We start from the raw sequence: 12,797 nt of genomic DNA on the forward strand, positions 1-12,797 counted from the left end.
ATTATTTTTTATTTTTATTTTTAAATAAATTATTATATATCTTAAATGTGAAGAGGAAAATAACTATCTATTTTATTATTTATTTTTATTTTATATTTAATTTTTTAAAAAATTAAGAGATATCATTTTTCCTACTAGGTAGTATAAATTTATTAAAAGAGATAAAAATTATTTTATTAATACTACACTTTATGAATTATTATCCAATTAAAAATTAATAATCCATTGGTGTGAGGAAAAAAGAAAAGTGTGGTGTCGGTTGCCCCTTTCAAGAGTGGTGGCATGTCACGGGTGGTACATTCAAAGCTAAAGGTTCTACATTCTACTTTTGTCAGTTCCCTTGTGGATTAAGTATTTATAGTCGATGTTGACCTCCCATTGAAGAATTATATTCATGAAACTATAACTATAATGTCTCGTATGATAATGATGTCAAAGAAAAAGGACCAAGAAAAAACTATAAATATCGACAATAAATACTTTAAATATATAATCACAATCTAAGTATTAGATATATTAAAATGGACTAGTTGAATTCATTTAGATATGTTTAACTCGCTAAAAATTGATCAGGCCAAATTGATCCATTAACTAAAGATGTTAGATATTTTGATTCATGTTGTTTAAGAATGAATTGATAGTTGATTGTTAATTTTTTTTTAAAAATATTGTAATTTATTTTGAATTTTTTTTAACATATTTCTTTTTTAAAATCTAAAGAATTCACATAAATTAGTATATCTAAATAATAAAGAAAATATCAAATTATAACAAATTTAGCTTAATTTACCGTATAATAAATATCAAATTTGCTATATAATATAATATATGTAATAATAATAATAATTGTATTATCCGTACCGCAAAGCCGAGCTTCAGCTCGGTTTTGCAGTGCAGGATGACCTCGGATGTGCACCTCGCACACGCACTCGATGACCTCGTCCAAGACGAGGTCCGTTACCTAAACAGATCATAACTGATCTCAGGCCCAAAAGGCCCAATAAAATCCTAATCCACACAAAGGTACGTGCATTACTTATACGAGACTCATACTCCCACAAACCCTAACTTTAGCATCGGAGTCTCTTTTGCAGGTACCATCCCCATCTTGGAGCATCAACGTACCAGTGAAGGATGCTCACCGATCTTACCCAGTGGATCATCCCTACCTCTGATCCCCAGTAAGAACATTTGGCGCCCACCGTGGGGCTGATCAAGACAACTCTTATCGGCCACGCTTATGGTTTGCACCAGAAGCCATAGCAGACGCGCAACAGACGACCTAGATCACACGGCTACCATGGATAACGAAGCCATATTGAGGAGACTGATCGACCAGGTCGAACAGATGCGACACCGATCTGCAAAACATGCGTGCCAAGCACGAAACTAACCTAACAGCGATGCGGACCGCTAATGAGGCTGACCTAGCGGTGCTGCGCGCTGAGAACGAGCGGATTCGCGCCCAGCTCCCTCGACGCCCTTCTGATCATCCTCCTCAAGCGAGCAACCTGCACGAGGAAGAGGGGTATTCGGTCTCTCAACCCCGAACTGTGCCTAGGGCACCGACTCCATGGCCTGCCACGTATCGGTCTCATGCACCGACAAACAAGTCGGCCCGTGAGGTCAGCAATACTCCCACTCATGTCGTAGGGGATCAAGCAACATTCCGCCGTCATCTTTTTGTGGATGGCATTATGGAGACGCCACTCCCTCTCGGATGGAAGCCTCTCCACCTCGACCGCTACGACGGCACGACGGACCTAGACGAACACATCGACCTATACACCACACAGGTAAACCTCTACACCAATAACGATGCTATTCTGTGTAGGTTTTTCCAACCTCGCTCAAAGGGGCCGCAATCAATTGGTACACCCAATTGCCGGCTGAGTCCATCGACAACTTCCACACTCTGGTGAGGCAGTTCACGGCCCAGTATGCCACCAGTCGACCCCACCATGTCACATCGGCCGCCTTGGCTAGCCTCCGCCAGGGCGACGTTGAGTCATTGAGAGCATTCATGAAGCGCTTCGCCAACATCTCGGTTAAAATCCGGAATCTAAACCCGGAAGTCGCCCTGCATGCCATGCTCATCGCACTCAAGCCCGGACCGTTTATCGATAGCCTATGTCGTGAGGCTCCTCGCAACATGGACGAGCTCCGCGCCCGTGCTGCTGGGTACATCCAAATGGAGGAGCACTCTGCCTTCTGTGACCAGGTTCGCCGGAAATCACAAGCGAAGCCTAACAGTGGTCACAAAGACAAGATGAAGGTTACCAATGACAACCAGTTCAAGAAAATTGCTAGGACAGGCAAGGGGGGGGGGAGATACGACTTCTACACTCCCCTAAACATGCCCAGAGTTCACATCCTAGAGGAGGCTAGTAACAGCAACCTGCTCACCCTGCCACCACCAGGTCACACTCCCAACAGTGTGGACAAGTCCAAACACTGCCGGTATCACAAAAACCACGGTCACACCACTGAAGAGTGCCGCACACTCCGAGACCGTATTGAGGAATTCATCCAGGCGGGACACCTCGGCCAATATGTCCAACAAAAGCAGGGTCACCGAGGAGGCTATGGTGGACGACGACGAGGCAGAGGTCGTGGTTCGGGAGCTCGCACGAACCAACCCTCTGGCTCTCAGCAAAACGCCAGTGGAGCAGTGCAAGCCGAGGTAAGCCAGGAAACAGGGTCAGCTCCCCTACGGGGAGTAATCAACACAATTGCAAGTGGTTTCGCAGGGGGAGGCGCCATCAACTCGGCCCGGAAGAGACAATTGCGCAATATCAACAGCGTCCACTCCACTACCTCGGCTTCGCACCAAAGCTCACCACCGATCACCTTCACCGACGACGACTACGCTGGCATCAGCCCCAACCAGGATGACCCCATGGTCATCACCGTGGAGGTAGCTAATTGGGAGGTCCACAAGACACTGATTAACCAAGGGAGCTCGACTGACGTCCTGTATTGGCCGACGTTCCTAAGGTTAGACATCCCCCACTCTCTCATCCAACCTCACACAGAGCCCCTAGTCGGTTTTGCAGGAGAGCGAGTGCACACTCGGGGATACGTGGACCTGCTGACAACCTTCGGGACCTCTCCCGACACAAGGCGGATTATGGTCCGATACCTCCTCGTGGAAGCCAACACTTCCTACAACATAATCATTGGGAGGCCGACCTTGAATCAACTCGGAGCAGTGGTGTCTACCCCATACCTCACCATGAAATTCCCAGGGAGTGATGGGAAGATTATTTCTATCAAGGCAAACCAGAAGACAGCTCGGCAGTGTTACACCGAGAGTCTGAAAATTTCCTCGTCCGGCGAGCGATGCAAGAGTGATCCTCCAATGGTGGCTCACATCACCCATGTGGAGATCACTGATCTCGACCCGAGTTTCGATTCCCATGATGAACGATCGAGTCCCTTTGACGAGCTCGATGACCTCCAGATCAGAAAACTCCCGGGGCAATGCACGAAGATCAGCAGGCAGTTGAGCTTGGAGTTATGACAACAGCTCGAAGCCGAAATTTCCAAGAATGCCGACCTCTTCGTGTGGTCTAGCGCCGACATGCCAGGTATAAATGCTAACTTCATCTGTCACAGGTTGGAAATCCACAAGGAGGCAAGGCCAGTGGCCTAGAGGAAGAGGAAGATCGGTGGCAAAAGATGAGAAGCCATCATCACCGAGATGCAGAAGTTACTGAACGTTGGCTTTATCCGGGAGGTCAGATACACCACATGGCTGGCAAATGTGGTTCTGGTAAAGAAGAGCTCGGGGAAGTGGCGCATGTGCGTCGACTACACCGACCTAAACAAAGCATGCCCCAAGGACTCGTATCCCTTGCCGAGCATTGACAGGCTGGTCGACGGGGCATCCGGACACGCCCTCCTCAATTTCCTCGATGCTTACTCCGGGTACAACCAGATAATGATGTACCCACCTGACGAGGTGCATACATCCTTCTTCACCGATCACACCAATTACTGCTACCGAGTGATGCCTTCGGTCTCAAGAACGCAGGAGTCACTTACCAACGACTGATGGACAAGGTTTTCCACCAGCAGATCGGACGAAACATGGAAGTGTATGTTGACGACATGGTGGTCAAAACCACCTCGGCTGCGGACCATGCTATCGACCTCACCGAGGTGTTCGGCCAGATCAGGAGACACAACATGCGTCTCAATCCAGAGAAGTGCGTCTTCTGTGTCCAGGGAGGTAAGTTCCTTGGTTTCATGGTCACTAGCAGGGGGATCGAGGCCAACCCGAAAAAGTGAAAAGCCATCATTCAGATGCAGAGTCCCCAGACCGTGAAAGATGTCCAACGTCTGGCAGGAAGGTTGGTCTTCCTTTCCCGTTTTATCCCCAGGTTGGCGGATAAGGCAGGGCCCATCTTCACCCTGCTACAAAAACCGAAGAACTTCGAATGGACGGACCAATGCGAGGAGGCTTTCAAAAGCTTCAAAACCTTCCTCACTACTCCGCCAATTCTTCAGAGGCCGGATCACAAAGTCGACCTCCTCCTTTACCTGGCAGTGGCAGAAAGCGCAATCAGCGCGGTCATAGTGCAAGAGCACCAAAAAACACAAATGTCGGTCTATTTCATCAGCTGGGTCCTCCAAGACACGGAAAAAAGGTATCAGACCATTGAAAAGCTCGCACTGGCACTTGTCACGGCAGCCAGGCATCTCCGACCTTACTTCCAAAGTCACCAAGTAGTCGTCAAGACCGACTACCCTATCAAGCAGATCCTGAGAAAGCTGAAACTCGCCAGCCGGATGATAGCCTGGTCGTTAGAATTTTTCGAGTTCGACATCTAGTACAAAAATTGCAGGGCCCTAAAAGCCCAATGCTTGGCCGACTTCATAGCCGAGCTCACACCTACCTCAGTCGAAGAACCATAGGTATGGATTTTACACGTTGACGGGTCCTCCAACTCCAAAGGTGGTGGTGCAGGTATCATCCAGGAAGGACCGAACCAAGTCACTTTGGAGCAATCCCTCAAGTTCATCTTCAAGGTGACCAACAACCAGGCAGAGTACGAGGTGCTTCTCGCAGGGCTAAGGCTGGCTCAAGACCTCGGGGCTCGGAGAGTGAGTTGCAACAACGACTCGAAACTCATGGTAAAGCAGCTCAGCGGAACGTACCAGGCCAAGGACGTTCTCCTACAGTGGTATTTCCACATGGCATCACAACAGATATCGTCCTTCGACGAGTTCACTATACAACATGTACCACGAGAACAAAACACCAGAGCCGACCTCCTATCAAAACTCGCCAGTACCAAACGCCCTGGACAACATCGGACCATCATCCAAGAGACCTTGCACTCACCTAGTCTAGACGACAAGATCGTCAACACCAGCAACAGCGAAGACCAGGGATGGATAACAAGCATTTGGAGCTACCTGAAGGCAGGAGTTCTACCCGAAGATAGGGACAAAGCTCGGAAGATGAGGTTGAGGTCGGCCAAGTTCGTGATTGTTGGTGACGAACTGTTCAAGCGTGGCATCTCTACCCCACTGCTCAAGTGCTTAACTGCACCTCAGGCAGCCTATGTTGTCGAGGAGATCCACCGAGGCATATGTGGCATGCATTCCGGGGCACGCTCAATGGCGTCCAGAGTACTCCGAGCAGGATACTACTAGCCCACTTTGAAGTCGGATTTCCATGACTACGTACAAAGGTGCAAAGAATGCTAGCAGTTTGGCAACTCACATCGGTAACAACCCGAAACTCTTCACCAGATGATGTCGTCATGGCCTTTTTCCCAGTGGGGAATGGACATCCTCGGGCCATTCCCCCCCGCGAAAGGTCAACTCAAGTTCCTCCTAGTGGCGATCGACTACTTCACCAAGTGGATCAAGGCATGCCCACTCGCCAAAATCACCACCGAAAATATGTAGAGATTCACCTAGAGGAATATTGTTTACAAATTCGGAATCCCTCACACCCTCGTTACCGACAACAGCAGGTAGTTCATCGCACAAGGCTTCGAGGACTTCCTCTGTGAGCTCTATATCAAGCATCTCCCAACCTCGGTAGAACACCTCCAGACCAACGGCCAGGCTGAGGTCGCCAACAAGGTCATCCTCCGAGAACTTAAAAAGAGACTAGGGAACGCTAAAGGACAATGGGCCGACGAGCTTCCCAGCATCCTCTGGGAGTATCATTGCACCCCCCAATCAACAATGCAAGAAACGCCTTATAGGCTGACTTACGGAGCTGATGCAATGATTCCAGTGGAGATCGGAGAGACATCTCACCGACGCCAAGTCTTTAATAGCGAGCAGAACGCTCAAGAGTTAGCAGTAGACCTCAACCTAGTTGACGAGCTCAGAGGTGAAGCTCAAATCCACGAAGAAGCCTGCAAGCTCCGAGCTTCCCGAAGATACAATACGCGAGTGTGACCTCGCTCTTTTCGAGCTGGCGACTTGGTGTGGCGATTGCTAGGCAAAGCAAGGAAAGACACGTCAGATGGAAAGCTTGCACCCACCTGGGGTGGCCCATTCTGAGTTGCAGAAGACTTGGAGAACAGAGCGTACCGACTAGAAGAACTTAGCGAAAAACCTATACCGCGAACTTGGAATGCTACGCATCTCAAGTTTTACTACAGTTAACTTTGTATGAATGAGCCGTGCACTCTTTTCCCGCCTCAGTCTTTTATCCCAAAAACCAGAAAAATGGGTTTTGGCTGAGAGGGTTTTTAACGAGGCACATACAAACAATCAATAAAATAACTCATTCTGTTCCATTCATATTCTCTTAGTTTTATAGCGTTTTGCCATAAGATGCTTTATGCTACCCCGAGGTCGAGTTCGAACCTTAATACATTTTCCTTAAACCCGAGGTCAAGTTCGAACCTTGGTATAATTCACATTCAAGGTCGAGTTTGAACCTTCATTCAATACATTATACTCTAGTCCGAGGTCGAGTTCGAATCTTGGTATAATTCACATTCAAGGTCCAGTTCGAACCTTCATTCAATACATTTTACTCTTGTCCGAGGTTGAGTTTGAATCTTGGTATAATTCGCCTGAGGTCGAGTCCGAACCTTGGTACGATCAAGTCAAGGTCGAGTTTGAACCTTCATTCAATTCATTCTACACTAGTCCGAGGACGAGTTCGAGTCACGGCGAGGTCGAATTCGAACCTAGGCAAGGTCGAGTTCGAACCTTATTAAGAATTACCCTATGTAAAATCGAGGTCAAGTTCGAACCCTAATAGGACTTCTTCCACTCCAAGTCAAGGTCGAATTCGAATCTTAATATGATTCCCCCAGGGTTGAATCCAAACCCCCATACCATTCAGGTTATTCTGAGCCGGGGTCGAGTTCGAATCTCGATAGAACAGCTCTAACCTGAGGTCAGATTCGAAACCCACTACAAGGTATCTCATTTTCACCCAAGGTAAAACTCGAACCTCGGTTCAAATCGTTTTACTCTAAGCCAAGTCTGAGCACCACAAAATGCAAAATGCAAAGAAAAGTCCGAACGTACTTTCAAATCGTGCAAACAGGCAAAAACTAAGCCTAAAACGAAAGCGCAAAAATCGAGATCCAAACAAACTCATCAAAAACACAAGTTGAACAGCTCAAAGGAAATGATATATACAAAACAAGTACGAATGTTCAACACATGAATCCCAATAACAGAGAAATAAATTAAGTTATTACAGAAGCGGCCTAGGTGGAGGCATTTTCGCTTGAGCTATCTTCGAGGTCGTCCTCCTTCACCAGCTTGCCAAATCGCAGCTCCTTCTCTACATGCATGGCAGAGAGGTCGAACCCCGGGGCGGGCAGCCTCGCCTGGCGAGCTTCCTTGAGGAATCCCCTCTTGTGCTCAAACACAACAGCCTGCTTGGTTTCCTCAAGCTTCTTTTCCAGCCCCGCCTTTGCCTCCTCCAGCTTTGCGAGGTCCACCCTCAGAGCAACATTCTCCTCTACTTGGCCATCGAGAAGCACTTCGTTACAAAGACGCTTCTCGGTTGCCGCCACCAGCTCAGCCTTCTATGCAGTGACCTCATCCTCCAAAAAGTGCACCCGAGCTTGAGAGGAGTTGATGGAATTAGGTTGAAGAGGATTGATGTTCTTCAACAATTCCAACGTCCAAGACCTTTGCTCAATGAGGTTGAACACTTCAAATCAGCGGAAGCTCCTTGAAGAAATCTCCAATGGAGGAGAAGCACCTTTGAGGAGGTTCGGTTACCTCTTAGAGAGGTGAAGAAGCTTGAGGAACCAAGCTTCTAGGAGAAGGAACTTTGAGAGAGAACCTAGGAGAAGGTTTCTCACGAATTTGACTCTTGAAAATGAGAGAGAAATCTGATTTCTAATTCTCATAAATGTCCAAAAGTGATTACAAGAGAAGGATTTACAAATATATAGGGAGAGGTAGCTTCTAGGAGAAGCTAACCTTAACCATGGTTCACTAGGAACCATTGTAAGGTGTAGCTAACCATCCATGGTTTCTAAAACTTGTAGGAGAAGCTAACGTTGACCATGGTTCACCTAAGAACCATGGTAAGGTCAGCCCAACCTACCAAGGTTTAGAAACTTGGAGGAGAAGCTTCAAAGCTTGAAGAAAGAACAAGCAAATTTCGGCCAAGAAATTATGAAGGAGGCTAGGCGGCCAAGACTCAAAAATGCTCCATGATTTATTTTGAAATTCTTTGATTTGGTTTAGTTAGGTTCATCATATGATGATGAGACCTAGCTAAATCAAATCTATGAAAAATTAGGAGCAAAATGAGTCTAATATGCAAAATTTTGCCTAGGCCCTGTTCTGGCCCATTTACTAGTCACACCCTCAAGCATTGCTAAATGCCACCCCTTTTTCCCTACTGAAAAAATACAAAATGAATGTATCAACTAGGGAGGTTAAATGGAGTTAAACTCTCCAAGTAACCTACCTTGAAATCAATATACAAACACTAGAAAAAGCAAGTAAAGTGCCTCACAAATACAAAGGCAAAAATAACCTATACAAAAGAGCTACTATATGTACAAACATAAGAAAAAGGTCTTTAAGATCATCCCATTCCTCTTGGTTCTTTTAAGGTATCACCTCTTAGATTCCTTGGCCTGGGCCATAGTCTATCATCCCCTCCCTCTTGAAAATGATTTGACCTCAAATCTCGAGGGTCTTCATGATTATTGGCCACACCTACAATTATATAATAAAATTCATAAGAGGTGATATTTTCAACAAATAAAGGTGAAAGGTATATCCTAGTAGGAATCCTTTCATGGAACCTAAAGAAATCTATGATACTAGACCTACTAATATAATGAATAGGATCCTCTCCTAAACATAGACTAGGTATATATCTAAATCCTAAAAATGTGCTAAAACTAAAACTATAGCACACTAAAGACTTAATCCTAAAAACTAAAACATCTTGCCTAAAGTACCCTATGTGGTAACCTAGGCATTTCCTAGAAAATAAGGAAAATACTACTAAGAAATTTCCTAAACAATTTTGGATTATATTATTTGTTGGATAGTTATGAAAAAATTTGTCACAAGGAACCTTGAAGGTTCATATGTTATATCCAACAAATAATATATTCCATAAATTGGGTGCATTATTGACACAACTAAGGTAGGACAAGTCCTACACAAAGGAAGACTATCTACCTTGGGCACCACCAAGGAAGTAGCATGAGAAGTAGAACTAAATGAAGTCCACTTCTCCTTCACAAAATCTTGAAGTTGAGATTCTTTTTCTCTAAAAATAATGGATTTGTGAATCTCTTCTTCAAGACTAGTGGCAGCGTGAGGGTAAGAGTTAAGGTCTTTATGAATAAAGAGAATAGTTTTCATAGGTTCTTTAGTGATAAAGCAATTCTCTTTAGACATAACTCCCTTAGAGGATATTTCTTCCTCTTTACTCTTCCCTACTTTCTCACTTTTTCTTTTGATTTTCATTTGTGCTTGATCCTCAGCCACTTGTTGAGCTGAGAGAGAATAAAACACAAATTTCTTTTCCTTATGAGTGAAGGTAATTTCATTAGTAAGACCATCATGTACAGTTTTCTTTTCAAATTTCCATGGTCTTCCTAACAAAATATGACAGGCTTCCATTGGTACTATATCACATAAAACTTGGTCCTCATACTTCCCAATGGAAAACTTGACCTTCACTTGTTGGTCAACTACTATGTCACCATCCTTATTAAGCCATTGCAAATGATAAGGTTGAGGATGTGGCATAGTAATTAGACTCAACTTTTTAACCAACCTAGTGCTACAACAGTTGTACCATGAACCACTATCAACAATGAGAGAACAAGCATTATTTAAAACATTACATCTTGTATGAAAGATGTTCTCTCATTGTGATAGGGTACCACTAGGTTGATTATGAAGGATTCTCCTAAGCATTAGGAGCTCTCCTTCATAAGGATAAATTGGCTCCACTTTGGACCTTTGAAGCTTTGTTTCAACCTCACTCTCACTAGAAGAGGAGGTAGTAGTCTCTTCTTGACTACTATAAGTGTCATGCCCCCTTAAGATCATGACTTTCTTTGTAGGGCATTGAGAAGAAATGTGGCCTCTCCCTAGACACTTGAAACATTTAATATCACTAGTCTTTGTGCTAGTGTGTGGAGTGATGAGATCTTTATCCTTTTCTTTGTTTTTCTCCTTCTTCTTAGCCAATTCTTTGGAGGGTTCTGAAATAATTTTCTTTTCAAAATATTTTTCCTCCTCTAAGTAGTCTTTCTTAAGAGATCTAGAGTGGGAGATTTCTCTTTTAGAAGATTTTCTCAACATTTGTTGTTCTACCTTTACACAAAGTTGGACCAAGTCATTTAGGTCCCTGTAGGGTAGTAGCTCCACTTGGTCTCTAATCTCTAAGTTAAGACCACTCATGAATCTGGCTACTGTAGTAGCTTCCTCTTCTCTAATACATGCCCTCATCATGTATAGCTCCATTTTCTGCCTATATTGTTCAACAGTCATATCTTTTTGTTGGAGCCTTTTGAGCTTATTCATAAGCTCCCTACCATAGTAAGAGGGAATGTGTCTCCTCCTCAATGCACTCCTAAGATCATTCCAATATTGGATAGGAGGATTATTGTGGAGTCGTCTTTCTCTTTCCAAAGAGGTCCACCAATACATTGCATGCCCTTGAAAGCTAAGGGTTGCAAGTGGAACTTTCCTTTCTTCACTTACCCTATGGCAAGCAAAGAGTTGTTCTACCTTCATCTCTCAATCAAGGTAGGCCTCCACATCATCCTTCCCAAAAAATTGAGGGAGATCCACCTTGGATTCCCTAGGTTTAATAATTCTTTTAGGGGAAGGTTGATAATGGTTACCCACGTCAAGGCTTTCATTAGGAGATGAGTATTGGGAGTGTGAACTCCTACTCTTTTTTCTATGTTTTCTCATATTTTCTTTCAATTTTTCTTCTTCTTGTTTTAAAATTCTCAACTCTTCCTCAATGTAAGCAAGTTGTCTTTTCCTTTCAATTTTATCTTTTTCTCTTTGGAAAGACTCTTGCTTTTTCCATAATTTAAGTGATTTGAGCTCTTTTGTGATGTATGAAATACTTTTTGGAGAGCCATCACTTTCACTATTGGAGGAATTTTGAGACATTTTAACACAAAAAGATTTTCTTTTTTTCACACAAAAATAGTTTTTATGAAAATAAGATTTTTGAAGTGCTTTAGACATGGCACTTGGAGGTCTAAGAGTACAAATTGAACTTTGGAGGGAGGTGAGCTACTATCGAGCCACTTAATAACCAAGCCTCTTCAAGTAAAAATCTCTAAACCCCCTTGTACGTTTTGTTAGAAAAGAATGGCACAATCCAAGAGGGGGGGAGGTGAATTGGATTCAATGACCCTTTAAAAATTTATCAGAGTTTAGGATCTTTATTTCACTTAAACTTTTCTAAGACTGAATTTTCAAATGAAACTCTTCTAAAGACTTGTTATGAAAGTATGAATGCAATATGCTTTCTTGATTACAAAATAATGAGGTTCAAATGTAATGCTCTAATTCAAATTTAAACCAACAATATTCATACACACTTGTTAATCAAGAATTATCTTCTTTAATATTCAACCAGGAAATTACTCAAAGTAAAAGATAAGGTAGAAGAAGATTGCACAAGTCTTTTATACTGGTTCAGCCACTCCACATGTGACCTACATCCAGTCCTTAATCAACACCTGATTAAGATTTGTTCCACTATCTTAAGCAAGAAGGTTTACAAGCACACACACATGCACATACTTCAACACTAAAGATAACCACTTTCTTGACCCCAAGAAAGCACCCCTTGTAGAAACCCACTACAAGAAACCTTACCACTTGAGAAACCCTTCTCAAGATTTTACAAAGATTCACACAGAATAAAGGAACGAATTCACCTGGAATTCTTGAAGCAAATCTTAATCTTCCCCTTTCAAGAATATGATGATGATGATGATCTTCTAACAAAGTTTTTCACAAACGTTTTTACTCTTGGATTTCACAAAGAAAACTCTCCAAGATGTCACAAAGACTCCACAAAAACGTTTTTCTCAATTTGATTATCAGTTCTAACTCATTGTCTGAAGTTTCTCAAAGTTCAAACTATTTATAAAAGTCTCAGACGCAAATAATCGATTATTTTAAAGAATAATCGATTATTTTGTTCTTCAGGTTTTCTGGAAACCAACCAAGAACAATATAATCGATTATTTTGCTGGATAATCGATTATTCCAGAGAGTTGTTCCTGGGATAATCGATTATTTTGGCAAATAATCGATTATTACAGCAAGGCATCCCATTT

The 12,797-nt window shown here is 43.5% G+C and overlaps 1 protein-coding gene across 1 annotated transcript; it reads left to right on the top strand.

Moving 5' to 3' along the window:
- Nucleotides 1–5,136: 5,136 nt before the first annotated feature.
- On the top strand, nt 5,137–5,664 carry LOC145955063 (uncharacterized). Its single transcript, XM_083069768.1, has one exon. The coding sequence runs from the start codon at nt 5,137–5,139 to the stop codon at nt 5,662–5,664; it is 528 nt and encodes a 175-aa protein (XP_082925894.1).
- Nucleotides 5,665–12,797: the final 7,133 nt, after the last annotated feature.

The sequence above is a fragment of the Cajanus cajan genome, chromosome 2, assembly GCF_000230855.2.
Source record: "Cajanus cajan strain Asha chromosome 2, NIPB_CcT2T_4, whole genome shotgun sequence".
In the NCBI taxonomy this organism is placed as follows: Eukaryota; Viridiplantae; Streptophyta; class Magnoliopsida; order Fabales; family Fabaceae; genus Cajanus; species Cajanus cajan.

What these genes read in the sequence shown, in the direction of transcription:
- LOC145955063 (XM_083069768.1), top strand. Translation starts at nt 5,137, where the DNA reads ATGGTAAAGCAGCTCAGCGGAACGTACCAGGCCAAGGACGTTCTCCTA.